The following is a 24,830-nucleotide window of genomic DNA, read 5'->3' on the forward strand; positions in this document are numbered from 1 at the left end:
TTCCTCCTTGTATACGTCTCTTTCTTTCTCTCTCTGTCTCCTGTTTTCCTCCTTCCTTCCTTCTTTCCCTCCTTTGTTCCTTTCTTTCCTTCTTTCCTGGTTTTCTTCCTTCCTTCTCTCCCCCTTTCTTTCCCTTCTTTCTTTCTCTCCTTCCTTCTTTATTTCCCTCCTTCTATACATCTATTTCTTTCTCTCTCTCTGTCTCCTGTTTCTCTTTCTTTCTCTCCTTCTTTCTTTCCCTCCTATATGTCTCTCTTTTTTTTCTCTCTCTCTCCTGTTTCCCTCCTTCCTGCTTTCTTCTTTCTTTCCCTCTTTCCCTCCTTCCTTCTTCCCCGCCTTTCTTTTTCTTTCCCTCCTTCTATACGTTTCTCTTTCTTTCTCTCTCTCTGTCTGTCTTCTGTTTCCCTCTTCACTTTTTTCCCTCTTTCTTTATTTCTCTCCTTCTTTACTTCCGTCTTTCCCTCTTTCTTTCCCTCCTTCCTACAAAAAAATGAAAAAAAAAAATAAAATATATAAAATTTAAAAAATTAAATAAAAATAAAAACCTACTGACACTAGTGGCAGAACTACCAGGGTCACAAAGGTTGCTCCTGCGACCGGGCCCTGGTGTTCCACCACCAGGCTCTACAGAAAGGGTCCCCAGGCTATGGGCTGCTCAGTTCAAAATGCCCGGGCCTACGTTTTGTCCCAGTCCGGGCCTGGCTATGATGGAGCTACATGCATATCAGATGATTACAGAAAATAAAGAAAATGTAGATACCAGACACATCTATATAGAGGAGTAGAAAGCTGGTGACACACATTACTAATTTTAGGAAGACATACAAAGGATTGATATTATGTTTGGTGCATGACAAATCTTAACTATAAACAATCAATAAAATTCTGCCATAACAGTCAAACTTGTCAGCGTCACAAAATTGATCATAAGCTTGCAATTCTATTTCACTTTGATAATGTTAGTTACATCAATTTATTGATTGAATGATCATATATTAATATGTGTGTGGCCACCTTTAGCTTTGTGAATTGAGCCTCCTGTCTTTCACAGATGTTCTTGCCAGTGAAAACATTCTGTCCCTAACTGCTCTTAGTAGCACAGTGTGGCTGGTCATCAGCACATCCTAGATTGCCAAATGACAAACAGAAAGTGAAGCAAGGTTACAGGAAAACTTCAGATAGCTGTGCAGTCATACCTTTAAATTTTGTGAACATCTTCCAGCTGCAAGAGCTATGACTCCATCATCCGTCACCTAAAAACAGTGAGAAACTTGTTATATAAGATCTCAAGTTAGATAAGCCTCATTCATAAAATGCAGTTAGCAAAGGAACAATATGGATGTACAGTACATTTTGGGAAGCTGGTGCTGGCAGAGAAAGTTTCCCATGAGCACTGTGGGTGCGCTCTTTTCAGTACATGGAGTATTCATGCTCAATCCTTTCATTAAAAAAAAATATACCTGCTTCTTTCTGGTCATACATTTTAATAAAATTACCTGACATCTTCAGGACTTGAACTATTTGATTCCATATCTGCAGTTTTCTCGTATTTTTTGGATGGGACATTAAAACTGCATTTCGGGTATGTTTGAAATTTCACTTTGCAGTGAGACCCTCCTCTCTTTGTACTGCAAGGTTTAAATATCTACTGCTGGTGCTAAATTGTACATAATAACATCAAAGAGCTACAACCAGTTGCACAGCAAAGAGAAGTGGCTTTGAGAAGCCAGTTGTACAGAGAGAAGGAAGCATGCAAGAGCACAGAATAAGTATTTCACCTTTTTCCTTACTGTTGTGGATATTGTCTGCTGGAGCCCAACAGACATCACACAGAGTACAGACTGCAAGTAACTCGTGGTGTCACTATGCAGTACTACTTTATTGCTTCCACAGGTCCAAATGCATAGGCACAATTACATAAGCATGAGTTAATGTAGACTAGTGGAAGTGTGGTACACATTACAAGATATTTACATTACAAGTATACAAGCATATGCAAATCATATTTCAGTCATGTCATTTACATTACAGCTTATGAATAGGTCAGTATACAGTAGTCCTAAGAGTAATGTCAGCCATGGATGGATCTCAGCTGGTTCAACAGGGACCAGCCAAGATTTGATCCATCCATGAGCAGGCTGACTGTACTGACATAGATCTAGTGCAAATATTGGAAGTCGAATCCACTCTGTTGTTCTTTTTTTCATGCCATCACTGCCGGAGCCTATAGCCACCAACAGTGATCGTTGTGTTCTGCTGGTAGAGAAGTCTCCCCACCAGCAGAACACAATAGCGCTGCAGTAGGGATTCCCTCATTAACACAGTCAGTGCAATTTTCTTTCCTTCCACCCATGGTGGAAGATAAGAAAATTGCATAATCAGCCATACTAGCATTTAAAAGAAAATAAATAGAGCTGAGCTAAAGTTTCTAGGTGAAATGTCCCAGTTAAAAAAAGCAATCTGATATAATATTAGATACAATTATCTTCAATAAAATTTATTATAATTTTGATCAGTCTATAGTTATAATTTATTTGCCACTTACCCCATAGGCATAATGAGTATTTAACCCTTGCAATTCAGTGACAGGTGACAATTGATAGGTACCCAACATTCTGTTTTAAAGGCCAATTCCTTCCAAAACTAGTATTTTAGCATTGTAGGCTAGAGAAATAACTTGTCTTTTTAGATCTTGTAGGCATTTTGCCCAATAGCCTCAGGCAAAGCCAAAAGGCAGCATTATACAGAATTACTAAAAACAGGGTTGAAGTGGCTTGCATAGAGCAATAAAAATGTTACCCTCTATAAATAGAAAGATGTTTATTGGCAAAGAAAGCAAAGTTACATATAGCAGAAGCTGCCACTTTTTGAAAAATGGTTAAAGACAAAATAGCCATCTGTGTGCCTAATTATTACACTGCTTATACCTAAATGTAGCACTACATGGCCTCTTGGGTGAGAATACAAATGCTGAAATACCAGATTGTATAGATTCTGCATAATGTGTATCTCTAGATAAGGATGTAACATTCTGTACACTGTATGAGTCATTTCCAGATAAATGACCTTGATATTTTTAGCCTGCCCCATCCCCATGTGCTCGCGCACACACACCCACACATTCACTCCTGTCAGGGGCACCTACAATAGAAAATGTTGCTTAAGATACATATGATACACATCACTGCATGTGCTGGAGTGAGAGCAATAATTCTAGGGATAATGTGTACGGTTAACTCTACACTGATGACCTGTAGGGGCTTTTAAAGTGTCATCTGGAAAATACAGGGTATCGAAGTTTGTTATTGTTTTGCGGTTGAGTGCAAAAAAGCTCAACATGTTGGGGTATCGATTTACTCGGCACAATCTCATCTTTTATATTTTACCAAAAAAGGGCGATGTATTGTATTGCTGTGCTCTAAGATGAACTTTTAATGTATTTTGTAATGAAATTTTTCATTGATAACCTGCATCGCAAATGTTGCACAACTTTAAAAACTGGACCTACAACTATTTTATTCTCTTTCAGAAAATTTATATTTGGGGGGTTGCCCCCCCAACTTAAAAATTGCAGTTTACAATACAGAAAAATAAATAATTTTAAATACTTGTTATACTTGCCTTGCCATGTGACAAAATCGAGTCGGGTGCTGCTGAGCCAATTACAGGAAACCTTGTATTTTATGAATGAATACAAGTCCTCCTCTGATTGGCTGGGGATGGAGATCATGATGTCATATGCCCTCCTCTCCCTCTCTCCTCAGCCTGACTCGATTTTGTTCCAGGAGTGGGATGGAAAGTACTGCACTGTATACTTTATGCAGCTGAGTGAAGGGAGTAGTTTATTTGGACCAGCTCGGTCCAAACAAACTATTTAAAGTTCACTAAGACATGGAGATCAGCTCTAAGCCATATAAATAAAAGCTGGCTGAGGTACGCATGGCCTGTAAAATGAAGAAGAAAAATAATCTACTGGCAGGATCACCACCTAATAATACTGTGTAACAGGATGACTCAGAAAAACATAAGCTACTCTGTTAATACTATTGACAGACTGCATCATATATATATTTTTATTTTGCCCGTAGTTACAGAAAGTGAGAAGGCAATTTCCCCAATGCAACAAAAACTAAAAAAATGGTTACATATACACTTTAAGAGCATTGAAACAAGGCCCCTAGCCATACTTACTGCTGTAGCTGAGAAGTCCACGCTGTGTAAATGAAGGCAATTTTGCCCCAGAGCCTGCAGTGAGACATCAGAGATTTGGGTGCAGCCACTAAGGTTGATGATCTGAAGCAGAGGACAATGCAGGGAGAGCGACAGGATGCCACCGTCAGTGACATTGCGGCATTTTTTCAGGGTGACCTCATGGAGGTACGGACAAGACTGTGCAACTGCTTCGATGCCTAGATAAAGGTAGGAGAAATATGGGTGACAACCTCAGACAGCAAATTTATTGAAGTAAACAAGTTCATTCCTTTATTTCTTCAACTACAGATGATCAACTAAGGGTTCAGTTTCTCTCTTTTGAGCATGAATTCTCTATTTTTAGCATTTTTCAGTTCATCAAATGGGCTTTTCCATTGGCAGTTCAGGAAGTTAAGATGATCACAAGAGAATGTATATACAGTCAGGTCCATAAATATTGGGACATCGACACAATTCTAACATTTTTGGCTCTATACACCACCACAATGGCTTTGAAATGAAACAAACAAGATGTGCTTTAACTGCAGACTGTCAGATTTAATTTGAGGGTATTTACATCCAAATCAGGTGAACGGTGTAGGAATTACAACAGTTTGCATATGTGCCTCCCACTTGTTAAGGGACCAAAAGTAATGGGACGGAATAATAATCATAATCAAACTTTCACTTTTTAATACTTGGTTGCAAATCCTTTGCAGTCAATTACAGCCTGAAGTCTGGAACGCATAGAAATCACCAGATGCTGGGTTTCATCCCTGGTGATGCTCTGTCAGGCCTCTACTGCAACTGTCTTCAGTTCCTGCTTGTTCTTGGGGCATTTTCCCTTCAGTTTTGTCTTCAGCAAGTGAAATGAATGCTCAATCGGATTCAGGTCAGGTGATTGACTTGGGCATTGCATAACATTCCACTTCTTTCCCTTAAAAACTCTTTGGTTGCTTTTACAGTATGCTTTGGGTCATTGTCCATCTGCACTGTGAAGCGGCTGTCCAATGAGTTGTGAAGCATTTGGCTGAAAATGAGCAGATAATATTGCCCGAAACACTTCAGAATTCATCCTGCTGCTTTTGTCAGCAGTCACATCATCAATAAATACAAGAGAACCAGTTCCAATGGCAGCTATACATGCCCACGCCATGACACTACCACCACCATGCTTCACTGATGAGGTGGTATGCTTAGGATCATGAGCAGTTCCTTTCCTTCTCCATACTCTTCTCTTCCCATCACTCTGGTACAAGTTGATCTTGGTCTCATCTGTCCATAGGATGTTGTTCCAGAACTGTGAAGGCTTTTTTAGATGTTGTTTGGCAAACTCTAATCTGGCCTTCCTGTTTTTGAGGCTCACCAATGGTTTACATCTTGTGGTGAACCCTCTGTATTCACTCTGGTGAAGTCTTCTCTTGATTGTTGACTTTGACACACGTACACCTACCTCCTGGAGAGTGTTCTTGATCTGGCCAACTGTTGTGAAGGGTGTTTTCTTCACCAGGGAAAGAATTCTTCGGTCATCCACCACAGTTGTTTTCCGTGGTCTTCCGGGTCTTTTGGTGTTGCTGAGCTCACCGGTGATTTCCTTCTTTTTAAGAATGTTCCAAACAGTTGTTTTGGCCACGCCTAATGTTTTTGCTATCTCTCTGATGGGTTTGTTTTGTTTTTTCAGCCTAATGATGGCTTGCTTCACTGATCGTGACAGCTCTTTGGATCTCATCTTGAGAGTTGACAGCAACAGATTCCAAATTCAAATAGCACACTTGAAATGAACTCTGGACCTTTTATCTGCTCATTGTAAATGGGATAATGAGGGAATAACACAAACCTGGCCATGGAACAGCTGAGAAGCCAATTGTCCCATTACTTTTGGTCCCTTAACAAGTGGGAGGCACATATGCAAACTGTTGTAATTCCTACACCGTTCACCTGATTTTTATGTAAATACCATCAAATTAAAGCTGACAGTCTGCAGTTAAAGCTCATCTTCTTTGTTTCATTTGAAATCCATTGTGGTGGTGTATAGAGTCAAAAATGTTAGAATTGTGTTGATGTCCCAATATTTATGGACCTGACTGTACCTGCCCTCCTAGGTCAACAGTCTTGTACTGCCCTATACTACCTCAGTCGACTGGCCAAACTTATCATATTAGCACTATTAGCATATTAACGGCTTTCTCTCCTCTCCTTGCAGTGATTGGTAAGCACCGTCCATGTGATTGTGCTGACCAATAAAATGCCCTCTAGCTTGAACTGTCATCCCTGCAAGGAGAGGAGAGAAAGCATCAGGGATTTCAAATCCCCACCGCTTTAGGTTTACACAGGAGCAGTGCGGAAAACGCATGCGATTTAGACAGGAATCACATTCCTGTTCAATTCACATGCTAATCTTTGCGGTGCAATTTGTGTCCATACGTTTTGTATGGACACAAATCGCACTGCAAAGTATCAGTACTTGGTATCGGTGAGTACCTGACCGAAAGTATTGGTACTTGTACTCCCCGATAAAAAAGGGTATCGGTGCATCCCTACTAAAAAGGTAAAAATATATTTTTTTTTAATTATTAAAGTGTGCTGTGTGCATGAGAACACATAAAAACCTATTGTGGGGGAATTCTCAAGATTACATTTTATCACTATGAGGTTGATTACTGTGTCACAATAACAGATACACAGCGCAGAAGACTTTTTTTAATTTCTGTTACCGTCTGAAGTGACTGAAGTCCTCTCCTCCCCTTTGCAAGAGTTTAAATTGATTTTCTTGAGCTGCTTGCATAGCGATATCACTCGTAGGGCGTTGTCTGAAACATCGCAGTCGCGGAGGTCCAGTTTTTTGACTGATGGATGCAACACCTGAGGAAAGGTCCACAATATGAGGGCAATGCATGTTTAGTAAGGTCTCTAAAGGTAGGCTCACACTACCTGCAGAAGAAAACGTTCTGTTTACCTCTGAAGGTAGTGATTGCAGCTGCCAGCAAAGAGGGCGAAGATTTTTAAAAGGAACGGCACCATTTTTCAATTAATTTTCCAGGTATGGCAGGTCAGCTGCCATGCATAAAAATGCAGGGTTACACAGAGACCTGCAGAGTGGTGCAGAAAATTGCGCAGTTGGATTGGATTGTTTTCTGTGTGCCTTTGCAGAGAGCTGCGTTTTTCTTATGCACATTATTTGGATGCTTAGTGATATGAGCCTAGAGATCTGTGCAATATGTTATTTAACAGAGGAAGCAGAAATACACCATTTTGTGAACTAACCTCATGGGTCAATCTGCAGGAAACTGAAAACAATAGCTTTCATTACAACAGAAAGAGCAAAAATGTGTTTTCAAGTAAACATTTGCATTTCAGATGGTGGATTGGGAAACAGGAACAATGAACACCATGCCAAAACTTAGCAAAAGCAGCCAAAAACCCAGTTTTAGCTTTATTTTAGATGAACAACAGCACTAGCATTCTTTGCCCTAGTTATATATATATATATATATATATATATACTGTATATCAGTAGTTTTTTTTGTATCACCAGAGAAGTGTAGCAGCATACCTTTGCATCCCAAATTTATGAAGAATATGTTTTATAACAGAAAGTAAGGGACACTTTTTTTTTTTCAAAAAGGTTTTGAGATATATATATATATATATATATATATATATATAAAAAATAAAATTTGAAAATACAGTAAAAGATTACAAGAACACAAAAAAGAAAGCTCTATGTTTCCAAAAAAATGACACAGTATTCATTTGGGTACAGTATTGCATGACGTAGTAATTATCAAAGTAACAGCACTGAAAAATGAAAAATGGCCTAAACAGAAAGAGAGTGAAAGATGTCAGTTAGTTCTCAAATGGTAAAGGCATAACTAGGATAGAACAACAAAGTCTACTCAGAACACAGATATATGGAGGAATTTACATACTTTAAATTAGGTATGTGATTTAGATTTTGATACGTCTCATGTACTATATGTCATTTCTTATCTTTTGATGAATGATTATTTTTAAATATTACAAATCAAAACTCCACATTTAAAGCAGAACTTTACCCAAAAAGGTGAAGTTCTGCTTATTATCATCTCCCCCCCCCCCCCCGCTGCCCCATTTGACACTTTTTTTGGGGGAGTGGATACCAGGTTTTGACAGGTATCCACTCCCACTTCAGGTCAGATCGTCACGGCGATCTTTGTGGAAGTTTGCCCCCTTGTCCTTCCACTTCCCCCTCCAGCCATCTGGGACACATCACAGGTCCCAGAAGACAGCGGAACTATTCAGAAAGCATAGCATGGCTCGTGCATGCACAGAAGGCTTTGCTGTCAGTTTCACTTGCCTAAGATGCTGGCGCCTGCAACCGAAGCCGATTGAAGAATCAGCTTCGGTGAGGACAGTGCTGGATCCCTGGACAGGCAAGTGTCCTTACATTAGAAGTATTTTAATATAAGTATATTAACAAAAGTATTTGTAGCTGCTGTGACGATCACGGTGTCAGACCCCAGCCCTTCTCACCAAACTCGTGACCGAAGGACTAGCCAATCTAAAACCGTGCTGTCACATGCGTAACAATGCCACGCCCAGCTGCACCCTGAACAAAGATTTTCCAGCTATTGGACTACAACCTGTGTGCCGGCAGCCTGGGAGCGATTGTTACTGGGTCAGGTTAATTACGCAATTAACCCTTCACACTGCCACCACCTCCATTTTGTTCAGAGAAAGAGGAAACGCGGCAATATCAGCAATAACACTATGATGTTTGCATAAGCGTTGGTATACCACTGTCACAGCAGGCAGCGATATAGCAAAGTTTAAAACACACATACAGTAGCGCTCTTCAGAGGCAGGGGTTAATAGTTTGCATTAAAGAGCTTTAGAAACAGTTCAACACTTTCAGAAAGTAAAATTTATTACTAAAAGGTCAAAAGGGTGCAATAAAATATTTACAGAAAAAGATGTAGCCAATATATATATATACAGTGGTGCAAAAAAGTATTTAGTCAGCCACCAATTGTGCAAGTTTTCCCACTTAAAAAGATGAGAGAGGCCTGTAATTGGCATCATAGGTAGACCTCAACTATGAGGAGACAAAATGAGGAAAAAAAAATCCAGACAATCACATTGGCTGATTTGGAAAGAATTTATTTGCAAATTATGGTGGAAAATAAGTATTTGGTCACCTACAAACAAGCAAAATTTCTGGCTCTCACAGACCTGTACCTTCTTCTTTAAGAGGCTCCTCTGTCCTGCACTCATTACCTGTATTAATGGCACCTGTTTTATCAGTATAAAAGACACCTGTCCACAACCTCAAACAGTCACACTCCAAACTCCACTATGGTGAACACCAAAGAGCTGTCCAAGGCCCCCGGAACAAAATTGTAGACCTTCACCAGGCTGGTAAGACTGAATCTGCAATAGGCAAGCAGCTTGGTGTGAACAAATAAACTGTGGGAGCAATAATTAGAAAATGGAAGGCATACAAGACCACTGATAATCTCCCTCGATCTGGGGCTCCATGCAAGATCTCACCCCGTGGGGTCAAAATGATCACAAGAACGGTGAGCAAAAATCCCAGGACCACACGAGGGGACCTAGCAAATGACCTGCAGAGAGCTGGGACCAACGTAACAAAGGCTACCATCAGTAACACACTACGCCGCCAGGGACTCAGATCCTGCAGTGCCAGACATGTTCCCCTGCTTAAGCCAGTACATGTCCTGGCCCGTCTGAAGTTTGCTAGAGAGCATTTGGAAGATCCAGAAGAGGATTGGGAGAATGTCATATGGTCAGATGAAACCAAAATAGAAAGGTTTGGTAGAAACACAACTCGTCGTGTTTGGAGGCGAGAGAATGCTGAGTTGCATCCAAAGAACACCATACCTACTGTGAAGCATGGGGGTGTCAACATCATGCTTTGGGGCTGTTTCTCCGCAAAGGGACCAGGATGCCTGATCCATGTACAGGACAGAATGAATGGGGCCATGTATCGTGAGATTTTGAGTGCAAACCTCCTTCCATCAGCAAGGGCATTGAAGATGAAACATGGCTGGGTCTTCCAACATGACAATGATCCCAAACATACCTCCCGGGCAACGAAGGAGTGGCTTCGTAAGAAGCATTTCAAGGTCCTGGAGTGGCCTAGCTAGTCTCCAGATCTCAACCCCATAGAAAACCTTTGGAGGGAGTTGAAAGTCTGTGTTGCCCAGTGACAGCCCCAAAACATCACTGCTCTATGGAAATCTGCATGGAGGAATGGGCCAACATACCAGCAACAGTGTGTGCCAACCTTGTGAAGACTTACAGGAAACGTTTGACCTCTGTCATTGCCAACAAAGGATATATAACAGGTATTGAGATGAACTTTTGATATTGACCAAATACTTATTTTCCACCATAATTTGCAAATAAATTCTTTCCAAATCAGCCAATGTGATTGTCTGGATTTTTTTTCTCATTTTTTCTCTCATGGTTGAGGTCTACCTATGATGCCGATTACAGGCCTCTCTCATCTTTTTAAGTGGGAGAACTTGCACAATTGGGAGCTGACTAAATACTTTTTTGCCCCACTATGTGTGTATGTGTATATATATATATATATATATATATATATATATATATATATATATATATATATATAAATATACAAAGAGCAATAGCACAGCAAAGAGATAACAGAAAGAAGTTTAGATAAAGTACTTGCCAAAAGCCTTGGGGTAAGCAGTTTTCAAGTTTCAGAGCCAAAAGGATGCCTTATCTCCCAAAGTTGGTTCCGATGTTAAAAGGGAGAAACTTCAACTACTACTCAACTCAGCTTAGCTTTTTCTAGGAACTCCACAGGGTGTCTCCCTGAAGCAGAGAACCAATCGCCTCATTTGGGCTGGTGTTGCAGGCGGAGACCCAAGCTATGACCAAAAACTCTCCCGTAGCTTATATTATGGTTCATAACTTACCCTGGATACATATAACATTCTATCCATGAGTAGATTAATATGCAGAATCTTCTGCTGAACGTCTACATATGAAATATGAGATACCTGCTTGGATGGTTAAGGAGATATAATGTTCTGCTCTCCTGTATATGCCAGCTAGGGGGTGTAATATACCAGGCGACTTGTCTTAAAGTGAGCTGTCCCAATATGTGTTCCATGTTTTTGTAATTATGTCCTATTTGAAGATATAAAATTATATGGAAAAGTGAGTTTTTAAATGTAAGTCTGTTTTTACGACTACCTGGAATGTCTTTGAAGCTCCGTGAGGGCTAGGTTTATGGTTTTACGATCCCTTCTCCAGCAAGAGTCTCGCAGACATAGGGGCACCAGCTAGTGAAGGTTTATAGCCTTGACGCCCTCCCAATGAGTTTGCTGCCTGTGATCTCTGTCATCATCCAGACCACATGTCACTCAACAGAGAGGGAGGGGGGATATCGGAGGAATCTGATTTGGGAGAGAAAGAGATACAAGATGGAGGGGTTTGGAGCAAAATGGATGACCACGTCCATCTCTGTGTGAATGATTGCTACAGCTGCTGACCTAATTTTTTGGGGGGAGACTAGAACTCCTCTTTAACGTAAATAAGAGCTGATGATGAGGTTATGAAATCATAATGTCAGTTTGGATTAAAAAAAGTATATCTTTGAATATTATGGAATATAACGCTAATGCTTCATTAAGCTTACCTTTTACCTATAAAGTATCTCGGTAACTGGCTTGTGAGCTAAAATTGTAATAGTACAAAGTTTATTACATGAAAAAAATTTTATGTAATCTGCCAGCTTTGTTAGTCACTTAAAGTGAAGAAGGAGTCTATGAAATTCTAAGTAAATAAGAAATAGTAAAAAATAAATTTTTATTTGTTTAAGCCATATGTCATTGAGAGGGTCTGTTCAGAGGTTTCTCTCTCCTGGGACCTCTCCCCCTGGAAGACAGACTGTGTTACTATAGAGCTGTTGCTCTCAGGTCTCAGCATGTACTTGGACTTAGGCCCCATGCACATCTGAGTGTACAAGAATTACCCAAGTCTGTCCATGAATCCAAAGAGCGCTAAAAACGTGCATCGCGCGTTTGGGTGCCATTCACTCTCAATGGCACCCCAAAAGTGCTAAAGAAACAGGTGGTTTGTCATGTGAAAAAAATACACATACTTGCTACTCAAAATGCTCCAAAGTCAGCTAAAAAAAAAAAGGGTATAGGAGCTACTTTGGCATCTTTTTGGAGCAGAGGGCAGTCCATTCAAGTGAATGGTGTCACTCCAAACATGCTCTAAATAAAATAAACAAGTACAACAAACTGTACAGAACTTGATAACATTGTGAAATGTGGAAATCTGAAATCTGCTATATTGCATAAACATCATTGTAACTCAAATAAAATTACTTAACAGGTTTATAGGCAAATTTTCATTTTGGGCTGAGTAAGGCAGAATTATAACCATGAAATAAAATACACCACCAATAAGTGAATCGCCACCAGAAAGTCACACTTTCTCCCTAGAAAGTAGAATTACTATAATATAACCTATCACCATACCACGTGAATATTCTGAATATAAACTAACCAAATATTCTCAAAATCAGTAAATAAATGAATAAAATAAATAAATAAATAAAACAATAAAAAGTCCAAATAAAGTCCAAAAAAAATCCACCAAACAAATATATATAAATCCAGTAGGAAGGATTCCAATCCTATTATGATCCTCATGATACCTTGAAAAAAAGAATACTTATATAGTGCATTATCTTTCAAATAACCAATAACAATATAAAGTGCAAAATTAAATCTGTGCAAAGTCCAAACCACTCCAACTGTGATTAAAAAAAAAAAAAAATTATATATATATATATATATATATATATATATATATATATATATCTCTATCTATCTCAAATAAAAAGATATATCCACAATTTACTGAAAAATGTGAGCCAAAATCCAATCTCAAAATGAGCACTAAAATAAATTTGTGAACACTCAGTGACCACTTCAATTCATACAATGAACACTCCGTGCGCACTCCAAATAGTGATATTAAATACCACTATCCTCTGGTAGTATCCATAAGCTTATCCGATATCTCTGGTAACAGTATTACTTCCAAGTTTTCCTTCACTTCAGGAGCCCATCTTCCATATTCCTCATAAAGTTAAAGAAGACTCTTATAATAGATTTCCGAGTGTAGGGATAAATTTAATAAATGACTTACATTGGGGTAAGAACGTGTTTTCTATGGCCATTGTTTGCAGGGCTGGTTCTGCTTGTTACTAGAAGCTGTTATTCATTAACCTCAATGTAAGTCATTTATTAAATTTATCCCTACACTCGGAAGGTATCACGAGGATCATAATAGGATTGGAATCCTTCCTACTGGATTTATATATATTTGTTTGGTGGACTTTTTTGGACTTTTTATTGTTTTATTTATTTATTTACTGATTTTGAGAATATTTGGTTAGTTTATATTCAGAATATTCACGTGGTATGGTGATAGAAAGGTTATATTATAGTATTAAAACCCGTCAGCTTTTTTTCTCCTATCTGTATCATATTGGGGAGATTTCCCTCCATCCCTCCAAGGCTTCACCAGAATCACCAGAACTAGTGTCCCCATTGGAAGATTTCCCCTCTGTTCCGGTTCTGGGGACAACTGAAAATTTGGGATTTTCTTTTACGTTCATCATCAGTGATAACAATAACGTGTAGCACAGAGAGCAATAAAAACCTGACAATTGTTCTAAACCTTCTCCACTTTATTCAAATCTGAAAAAAAAACTTTTACCTTTAATTATACTTTAATCACTTGCCCTCCAGAGGATTTACCCCCTTCCTGACCAGGCCATTTTTTGCGAAACGGCGCTGCATTACTTTAACTGACAATTGCGCAGTCATGCAAAGCTGCACCCAAATGAAATTTATGTCCTTTTTTTCCCACAAATAGAGATTTCTTTTGGTGGTATTTAATCGCCTCTGCATTTTTTATTTTTTGTGCTATAAATAAAAAAAAACAATAATTTTGAGAAGAAAACAATATTTTTGACTTTTTGCTATTAACCTCAAGATATACTGCTACATGGCAGCATAGGTGCACAAAATCACGTATATACACGTGATTTTGCATTTCTGGGTAGGTGGCGCGTGCGCTCCCTACCCACGCCGCCAATCGCGGCCACAGATGTGAATCACTGGGTCCCGGCCGGTGATTACCCGTTGGCACCCACTGTTTACCGATAATCACAGACGGGGAGGAAGACTGTTTTGTTTACAAACAGTCTTCCTCCCTGTCAGCTTGGGCACACTGCTAGGGATGGCTGTGCACAGCACAGCCATCCAGATCAGTGTGCTTACACTAAAGCACACACCCCTGCCCCCTAGTAAAACACTCTCTACACACAGTTAACTCTTTGATCGCCCCTCACATTACCCCTTCCTGCCCAGTGTCATTAGTACAGTGTCAGTGCTGTAAAAATTAAAAAAATCAAGTTTCATCATAAAGGCCAAAATGTATTCTGCTACATGTCTTTGCTAAAAAAAAAATCCCAATACGTGTAAATTAATTGGTTTACATAAAAGTTATAGCATTTACAAATGGCGGTATATATACTGGAATTTTTTTTTTCACTAGTAATAGCAGCGATCAGCAACTTATAGCGGGACTGCAGTGGGTATTCTGACACTGGGGGGAACTGACTTGGTGTCACTAACATCCCCAGTAACACCAATACAGTGATAAATGCTAATAAAAAGCACTGACACTGTACTAATGGCACTGGGCATGAAGGGGTTAACATTTGGGCGATCAAAGGGTTAACTGTGTGCTGTGCGTTGTTTCACTGTAGGGGCTGTGTGTGCGCTTCACTGTAAACACACTGCTTTGTATGGCTCTGCTATACAGGAGCTGACAGGGAAGAGATCTGTATTGTTTACATACAGGTCTCTCCTCCATCAGAGATACTCGGAGATCACCGGGTGCCGGCGAGTAATCACCATCCGGGACACAGTGATTGACAGGCCGTGAATGGAGGTGCGGGTATGGTGTGCGCGTACCCCCTACCCGGAACCGCAAAATCACACACATATATATATATATATATACACGGTTGTGTTCAAAATAATAGCAGTGTGTTGAAAAAAGTGAATAAAGCTCAAAATCCTTCTAATATCTTTTATTTCCATACACACAAATGCATTGGGAACACTACACATTCTATTCCAAATCAAAACATGAAGAAAAATATATCAAATTTGTGTTGTTCCTTTAAAAAAATTGAAGAAAAGTGTGTTGTTCCTTTAAAAAAATTGAAGAAAAGTGAATATTAGACTGTTCAAAAAAAATAGCAGTGTTTGTATTCTTCTTTACAAACTCAAACATTCACTATATAAACTGAAAAATGTTTGAAGATTTTGCTTTCCTTTGAATCACTTAATGAATATTTAGTTGTATAAGCACTGTTTCTGAGAACTGCTGTACATCTGTGTTGCATGGAATCAACCAACTTCTGGCACCTGTGAACAGGTATTCCAGCCCAGGATGATTGGACTACATTCCACAGTTCTTCTCTATTTCTTGGTTTTGCCTCAGAAACTGCATTTTTGATGTCACCCCACAAGTTTTCTATTGGATTAAGATCCGGGGATTGGGCTGGCCACTCCATAACGTCAATCTTGTTGGTCTGGAACCAAGATGTTGCATGTTTACTGGTGTGTTTGGGGTCGTTGTCTTGTTGGAAAACCAATTTCAACAGCATTTCCTCTTCAGCATAAGGCAGCTTGTGGCTTGAATTCAGTGTTTGGGGGTCGTCTGACAAGCGGTCTCTGGCCACTAGACCCAAAAAGAACAATCTTACTTTCATCAGTCCGCAAAATGTTCAGCCATTTCTCTTTAGGCCAGTCAATGTGCTCTTTGGCAAATTGTAACCTCTTCAGCACATCTTTTTTTCAACAGTGGGACTTTGCGGGGGCTTCTTGCAGATAGCTTGGCTTCACATAGGCGTCTTCTAATTGTAACAGTACTCACAGGTAACTTTAGACTTTCTTTGATCTTCCTGGAGCTGATTGTTGGCGGAGTCCTTGCCATTTTGGATATTCTTCTATCCATTCGAATGGTAGTTTTTCGCTTTCTTCCACGTCTTTCAGGTTTTGGTTGCCATTTTAAAGCATTTGTGATCATTTTAGCTGAGCAGCCTATCATTTTCTGCACTTCTTTATATGTTTTCCCCTCTCCAATCAACTTTTTAATCAAGCTACGCTGTTCTTCTAAACAATGTCTGGAACAACCCATTTTCCTCAGAATTTCAGAGAGAAATGACCTCACTGATAGAACTCCACACTGCTATTATTTTGAACATGCCCCTTTCAATTAGTGATTCAATTACACAGAATCAGCAGCATGCATGTCATGACTGTTGGGTCTGTTGGATTTCTATTACTCTACTAAACCTGCTAGTAAATTATTTGCCATGTAGAAATATCATTTCTACCAAAAACAGTGATTGGTCAGGTTAGTGATGTCTGACTGCTATTATTTTGAACACAACTGTATATACATGTGATTTTGCACACCGTGTTGCCCTGTAGCAGTATTTCTGCTATAGGGTGGCGTGGAACTGGTTATAGTACATATAAATAAAAGAACAGAAATGTAATAAATTACAGCTTACCAATCTGTAGAGTGTTCATTTTCTTTTTTTTTTTCAGGTTTTAGCATTTATTTTAATCTGATAATCCTGTCAGTAACAGACTTGCTGTACTATAGTGGCTACATTTACTCCTCCACTGTATCTATGGAGGAGCAACATAGCTCTATTCAAGATGGCATCAGCTGGCTTGGTATATTCTTTGTCACATAGAATAAACATAGCAGAGGGGGGAAAAGCTTCTCTTTGCACGATGGTTCTTATGCAGTACACTTATACAAGAGCATATGATGTACAGTATGGACATGTTACATCATTTTTATCATGGGGAATAAAAAATGATTCTAATTATAAAGTAACCTCCTACTGGTCTCTTTATGGCATAGAGTCTTTATTAAAAACCAGAATAATCCTCCCATCAGCTAAGAATGTATCTCTTCTCTACAGATGGTATTGAAACGTTATCCTAACGTATAGGCTGAATATAAGAGGTCTGACCTTAGAGATTCTCAAAATAGAGGACTCATGTTTCAGAGATTCAAAATGGTTACACAAACTTAGGCTTTCAAATATGTAAGGACAGGATGGAGTTTACATTTGAGTATCCAATTTTGTAGTTTCAACCTGATATAATCAACCTGTCAGCACGAGAGCTCCAAATTATATATTTATTGGTGAAGATACAGCTGTATGAGAGCACGCCCTCTGGCCACCTAGTGCCCTGATTAAGTTGATCACAGTTCACATTTTTCTTTAGCACAGGCTACACCCATCATTACTTAACAGTTTACCAACACCTGTATGTATAGTGGACCAAAAAGAACGTGTTTAAGAAAACAGAAATTATTCAGATGCCATTTTAGCTGCTTATTACAAATAGAAAAATGCAATTTATATTAAATGTTATATATATCAACTTATAATTGTATATATGCATAATAGCCCCTATTAGTGTAATGGACCTTACTCTTAAGACATTTGTGTACTTACTTAGGATATAATTGAACACTTTTATTACTGTTATTTCATTATGTTGTACTGTTATGATGGAGGAGATAGTAAGGATCACATTTATCCCTATACACATTCAAAGATACAGTATATGCACCATCAAGAGACTTACTTATTCAATATAAGTATAATATAAAACTAACAATCCAACAGAAACAGTCTCTTTTTTGGGTGAATAAAAGTTAATTAAAGTAATAAATAAAGGATGAATAAAAGCTGACCATTGTAAGCACCCCTGTTAGTGTTAAAGCCTAAGCGTAGTTACAGGAAAAAACAGGAAAATCAGTACAAGGGACATATTTACAGTCAATAGGATGAGTCCCACTGTGCTGATGGCTCTTCTTTTAGTAGAAATCCTCCTCCATCCATGCCCCCTACCCCAAGCACGGCCGCTGTAAAATTCTGGCAGTGGCAGTGGTTAATAGAACGAAGGGGATGTCACAGGCTTCCCGCCCAGCTGCTCTATTCATAGAAGCTGTATTAGAGCTTCTATGAATGAAACAGGATTTAAAAGCAGAAGTACAGCCAAAGCTCTTTTGCCTGTACTTCTCCTGTGTAGCACAGGAGTGCAGTTTTTTCTGCACTCCTGGGACCCGTTTTCAGCCGACAGCAGTATGAAGCCCACTGCTGTCTGATGTCACTCAGCTGGTCCAGGATGGGGAAAGATCCCAACTTCAGAGTCGGGAGACACCCCAGATTGGAACCAGGCTCAGCCTCTCATGGAGCTGCTGAGAGCCTGAACCAGCTGCTCCCTCCCCCTCCACAGCCCAGTGCTCTAGTGAAAGGGGCAGAGCAGACAGCAGTGACTGACAGTCCCACTCTCTGCTCAGGGTGGCTGTGATCAGTGGTCATGTGATTGAGGACTTCTCACCCTTAGAGTCAGTGATGCTGCATCCACCTAGGCAAGTATAAATGGGGAGGGGGGGGGAAACTCTACACTTCTCTTTTAATAATGGAGGATGGATGGGTAGGATGATTAATAGTTCTACCCCCTCAATTCTTAGATCCTGTTTCATTCATAAAGGCTGAAGTATGGCTTTTATGGCTTCTACGTAGATGGAGGAGAATTTCTACTAACAGAAGAGCCATCAGCCCAAGTGACATCCTACTGATTGTAGGTTATGTCCTGGTTTTCTTTTTTTAATTTTAGCTACACTTAGACTGACTTTAAAGTGGTTCTAAAGCCTAAACATTTTTTAACTTAATGCATTCTTTGCATTCTGGTAAAAAATGTTTAGGCAGCAGTATTGGTCCCTCACCCACCCTTATGCTTACCTGAGCCCTCATTCGATCCAGCACTATGCACTTCTGCAGCTCTTCTCTCCCCTCACTTCTGGGTCTCACGGGCTTTTCTGAGGCAGCAGGAGCCACTGGCTCCCACTGCTGTCAAAGTTAGTGACAAAGAAGCAGGGGGTGGAGCCAACATGAGTGCCCCCTTGGGAAGTTGCTTTCTATAGGTGGCACTAGCAAGACAGGAGGAGCCAGGCGTGCCAGCTTGGGTCCCAAGAAGAGGAGGTTCGGGGTCACTATGCGTACATCTGTTATTTAAAAAAAAAATTCCTTTACAACCACTTTAAATGATTTGTCCCAACTCTCTAACTCCAAATTTTACTGGAGAGCATGTGCTGTTTGGTCTACATTTTTTTGCCTAGCTGCCTTGATTTTTCAATCAAGGGATGTTGGGCAGCAAGTGGTTGACAAAGCCACCCACTGATAGGATTTTCACCAGTGCATCAAAAACTGTACGAAACTGGAACAGTATATGGCCAGCTATCATCATATTCAGACCTTTTCTGTAATGTTGAAGATATTTCAAAGCTTATTAAAGCCACTTCTTCAAATCTAAACTGAAGAAATGGCTTGGATAAGTGATAAATCGTCTTTTATAATAAAGAACATGTCCAGTTGAATGTGACCAACTAATAGATAAAGCGTCACCTTGACAAATAAAAGCCTTCACAGACATACAGTATGGGCGGAGGGGGCGTCAGACTGTGTGTTAATACTATTGTCAGACTGCATCATATATGTCATTTTTTATTTTAATCATTGTTCCACTTTAAAATGTAGGCTGACAGCCAATCTACTGTATTGGAATCTCTAAGCAAAATAATAAGATGCAAATGCAAAAGATAGAAAATGGCACCATCTTGGAAATAAATATTTTCTTGTGTATTATCGTGTCCTTGGACATAAACTGGGAAGTCACAGAGGAAATCAGCTTGTTAGTGATTAAATAGTTCTGTTACATCAAAAAGATAACAACTGTTTAATTTCTGGGACCAAAAACCCTGGCACATAAACCCTTATCAGCTGTAAGAGATATGTGTTCCTAAAGTTCTAGGCTTAAGACAATCAATGCGAACGCAGATGTCAAAATTAATGTGATATCTTTTATGTTTTGAAGCACTAGGAAGCAAGTTCAAGGTAGTTTCACTGACTTGAGTAGCTCATAAATATGCTACTGTAGAAAGTTTATTTCCCTGTCTATATCTGCCACCGGTAATTGGGAGAGAGATCAGAAAATTACAGTCATCTAATATATTTTGGTAATTGAATACTGTCTGCTCACAAATGCATAGAAATTGCCTGTTTCAAACCACACTCAGATCTGTATTTTTACTATCTGAACCACTATAGATAAGATAAAACTGCTGAAGACTCCTTTCAATTTCTTAAACTAGAGGCCCATTCTATACCTTTACAGTTCAACTCTCTAGGCCAATATAAAAGACACAAATGAATGCAGCTCTATAATCATTAATGCATCATTAAATGTATTTTTAAATGTAAGCAATGCAAGCACCTACATTAGACCTGGTATTGGCTTCTTGCAGTCCCAGTACAGCAAGGGATGGAACATGAGAGAAAAAAGCAGTGAAAGGAGTCATGTGTCAGTAAGAAGCATGTGGGTAGATGGAAAAAGCAGAGCTCATTGCCATGCTGCTTCTCCCTTCACTGTCCTGTCACAGGCTGGAACAAGTCCTGGACAACCTGGGATCAGATGAAGAACGTTGAATGATGCTGGCCATCACAGTGATGACACCTTGTGGTAGAAAAGAAGTTCTTTTATCTGACTATTAACTTTATTTAAAAAAATGCAACATGTAATAATTTTTTCTGCACTGGAACTGACTGAACTGGTGTGAACTTTGCCATTGGAAGGAGAGGCATCCCTAGGGTTGTGTCAACCGATGCCGGAATACTTGGTGACACCCCCTCCGATGATCCTCGCAGGATGGATTGGAATCTGCGGATTGAGCATAATGGATCGGAGTCCGATCCATTATCCTCCCCAATCTGCAGATTCAATCCGGGGTTAATGCAGGCCATAGACGGGTCGAAAATCAGCCGATTTTCACACCGTTAGTGGGTCAATTGGTCGGCCATTTTTCGGGGTTTTGGCACATTATTTTTATCAGTAAAGTTGGAAAATTTGCGGCCAATTTTGCCGATCGGCCGATTTTCCCGGCAATGATGGGCAAATCGGCCGATCGTTTTACCGATAAAAAATCTGCGCATGAGCCATGACCTGGAAGAAGAAGAAGAAAAAGAATTCCAGTCCGCTATTATATTTTATATGAAATGTCTTGCGGTTGCAACAATGTATCTATTTGTAACTGAATAAAGACATCTGTATCCGAAATGGATACAAATGGATACATTGTTGCAACTGCAATACTTTTTCATGTCAAATATAATAGTGGAGCTCTCTGCAAGGGACAGAAGTAATGAAATGCTGGCCGTAGAAGGGACAAAAATTGGCTGATTTTTTTACCGTTGGTGGTAATGTCGGCCGATAGAACGACCGATTTTGGTTTTTTTAATAAAAAAACAGCCGGTTTTCGACCCGTCTATGGCCTGCATTACTGATCTCTCCACAAGCTCCACGAAAAGGTAAGTTTTAAAGCAAGCCGACGATCCCCACAGGATGGATCGGATCTGTGGATTGGGGAGCATAATGGATCGGACTCCGATCCATTATGCTCAATCTGCAGATCCAATCCATCCTGCGGGGATCATCGGCTTGTTTTAAAACTTACCTTTTCGTGGAGAGATCAGTTAACCCTGTATAGGTTGCAAGCCGACGCTCCCCGCAGGATGGATCGGAACTGCAGATTGGGGAGGATAATGGATCGGACTCTGATCCATTATGCTCAATCCGCAGATCCGATCCAGCCTGCGGGGATCGTTGGCTTGCTTCAAAACTTACCTTTTCGTAAAGTGGGTCCGGTGTCATCTCGTGCAATAGGTGTCACCCGGTGCGGCGCACACCCCCCTCACCTGCCTAGGGACGCCCCTGATTAGAACCCATATTGAAGGGAAATGTATGTTCATCGCCCTCCATTTTCTCATCTTATATTGTTTAGATAATTAAATGTATAGTTGTGTGTCAGTTATGTGCTATAGGCCTGCACTCAAGTATTCTTTTAAATCTAGTTCTGCTCAAGGCATGAAAACTAACCAATTATTTCTTTTTACTAACAGCACCTGTTTCTGCTATGATATAGTTAAAAGTCAAAGACTTCTGTCTCATGGGAAAATAACTGTTGGTTACTTGTAACTGATTTCAAGGTCTGAGAAGTCTCACATTCACAGCCTTGACAAGTATCCAGCGAAATCCTATTGTATGGTTTTCTTTGTTACAATATAAGAAGAAAAATCTACGAATAAAGATTCAGACTGTCTTCTGGAAACCTGTGTGTGTGCATGCTAATTTCTTCCTTCCAGAACACAGTCTGTTAGGCCTAATGGGGAACCGAAACCTGCCAGTGATTATTAGAAGCACAAATCCCTTTCACATATAATCTACTGTCCATGTGTTTTTGATGAAAAAAAAAAAAACGCACTGGACTGCATCTGGTTTGAAATGACCCATAGCGCCGGTTCACACTATGCCCTGATCTGAATCGCACAGGAACGCACTGCGTGTAACTGTGCAATTCATATGCGGGTCTATTCGGTGTGATTTCAAGCCCATTCATTTAAATAGGCTGAAATTGCACCATGCTAAAAGTAGTGCATGCACTACGTTTTTTGAACGCACAGCAACCGCATCGCATGGTACTTTGTGCGGGCAAACACAATGCGTTTTTGACCTGCGTTCGGGATGTCATTACCTTTAACTGACTCCTGCAGCAGACTGCAAGGGCACTGCGATCAGAATGTGGTATGGGAAGCTGCACAGGAACGTGTCTCTCCCGTACCACATTGTAGTTTAAAGGAGCCCTTAAAGTGAATTTTTTCTTTAGCTACACGAGGTAAAAAACACACAGTGCAGGTAAATGCCTGCTACTCCTACTGCATATAATCACCTCCATTTCACACTTTGCCTGCTGGAATGAAGAAAAACACCCAGGTATTTTTGGGTATGGGAAGCATGTAACTGTTGCTGGAACAAGGTCAATCTGTGCCTAAAATGTTAAGCTGCTCCTCTCCCTGGTAGAGTAAGGGATGTTGTGGGATTAATAGCAGAGCATGCAGCACACCACACACAAACATATGCATTTAATAGTGGTACGCATTCAGGGGCGGACTGACAACTCATGGGGCCCCCCGGGCAATAGGGGATCATGGGGCCCCTGTGTCCTTGCTCAAACTCAAAAAAGCCTATGAAAAAGGTACCAGGAGCATCTCATGGGGCCCCCTACTGACCCCGGGCCCTCGGGCAGTGCCCGAGTTTCCAAATGGTCAGTCCGCCCCTGTACGCATTCTATTCAACGGTGATATATGGGGCTAAGAGTGATGTGGAAAAATGCCTCTACATTGGTGGTGTCACTGGAAGGAAACCAATGTTTTTGGACATATTCATGTACAGTGGTAGATGATGAGAAAAGTTATATAATGAGATACTTTTATTTGGACATTTCTTTGCAACAATATATATTTGTTTTGTTTCATTGTTCACAGTTGCTCACATTACATATTTTTCCTCTATGTTGTGGATTCTACACAATATCTACACACTTGTTTTTCCTTTTTTTGTTTATTAGTTGATAGGCCCCATTTGCACTTGCTTGTGACTCCTTAGGGATCTATGCAAATAGATGTTAGTGGGAAGCCTTGGTGAAAACAAGGGGAGCCTGACAGTGTCCATAGCTATTCAAGGCTCATTGATCGCATGTGATGTGGAAAACAGTGAACGATCATACCAAACTTCAAAAGAGCAGGTTTTGATGAAATTTTAAAGTACTGTTGTTCTCGGGGAAAAAAAAACGTGCATGCAATTGCATGATAAATATATCACACCAATATCAAGTGAACAGAATATTACTGTTTTAATTATATGTTTAGTTGTTTTTTTTTTAATATATTTTTTAAAACCGACTACTTAGCAGTCAATAAGGGTTTAAAACAAGAAGGCTAGCAAAGTATCTATAGCAGTCTGACAATCAACTATCAGTTTCTGTTGAGCTTATCTCCCATACAAATGACATCCATTACATCAAACAGTGTTTGCACCAGACTGATTGAAGACAACAGGGCAATTGGACAGTATTAGCCATTTATGTAGAAACTAAAAACTACTCCCTGAGAAAAACACATATCCTCAATTGTTCCCATTATGTTAGAGAAGGTCTTGGACAAACATTAGACCCAAACAGTGTCTGCAGGAGACTGGCTGAAGACAATAGGGCAATTGCATAGTATTAGCTATATATTTATGTACTGCAGACTACTTGTAAGGAAAAACACATGTCCTCAGTTGTTTCCATTATAATAGAGAAGGTCTCAGACAAACACTAAGCTGGGCAGAAGGTTCTAAGAAAATTCTTTCGTTTTTCTAATCCTTAGTGGGGTCAAATTGATGTTTATTTTCGACCGCAGTGACAAGAAAACTCGAAGGAGCAGGCTAGAAAATATTTCTTGGATGAATAAATTTCTAACAGTATATGGTTTTCAATTGGTAAAATTTATTTATTCCAAAATCAAATGTTAAAGCAAATAAAATCTTTCAAATGCAAACAAATGTCCGGAGAACTTTTGTACAAATTTCCCA

At 39.8% G+C, this 24,830-nt stretch overlaps 1 protein-coding gene across 1 annotated transcript in view; it reads right to left on the reverse strand.

Annotated features, from left to right (window-relative positions):
- The window catches only part of AMN1 (antagonist of mitotic exit network 1 homolog), a 162,220-nt gene that overhangs the window by 42,199 nt on the left and 95,191 nt on the right, over window positions 1-24,830 (reverse strand). Inside the window, exons 3-5 of the mRNA XM_089680733.1 lie at window positions 6,906-7,053; window positions 4,192-4,409; window positions 1,197-1,253 (exon numbers count right to left, since the gene is read on the reverse strand). Of these exons, the coding sequence (XP_089536859.1) occupies window positions 1,197-1,253; window positions 4,192-4,409; window positions 6,906-7,053 (423 nt within the window). The remainder of the gene's footprint in view (window positions 1-1,196; window positions 1,254-4,191; window positions 4,410-6,905; window positions 7,054-24,830) is intronic.

This window comes from Staurois parvus, unplaced genomic scaffold (genome assembly GCF_062004578.1).
Source record: "Staurois parvus isolate SC_StPar_1 unplaced genomic scaffold, SC_StPar_1.0 ptg000249l, whole genome shotgun sequence".
NCBI lineage: Eukaryota > Metazoa > Chordata > Amphibia > Anura > Ranidae > Staurois > Staurois parvus.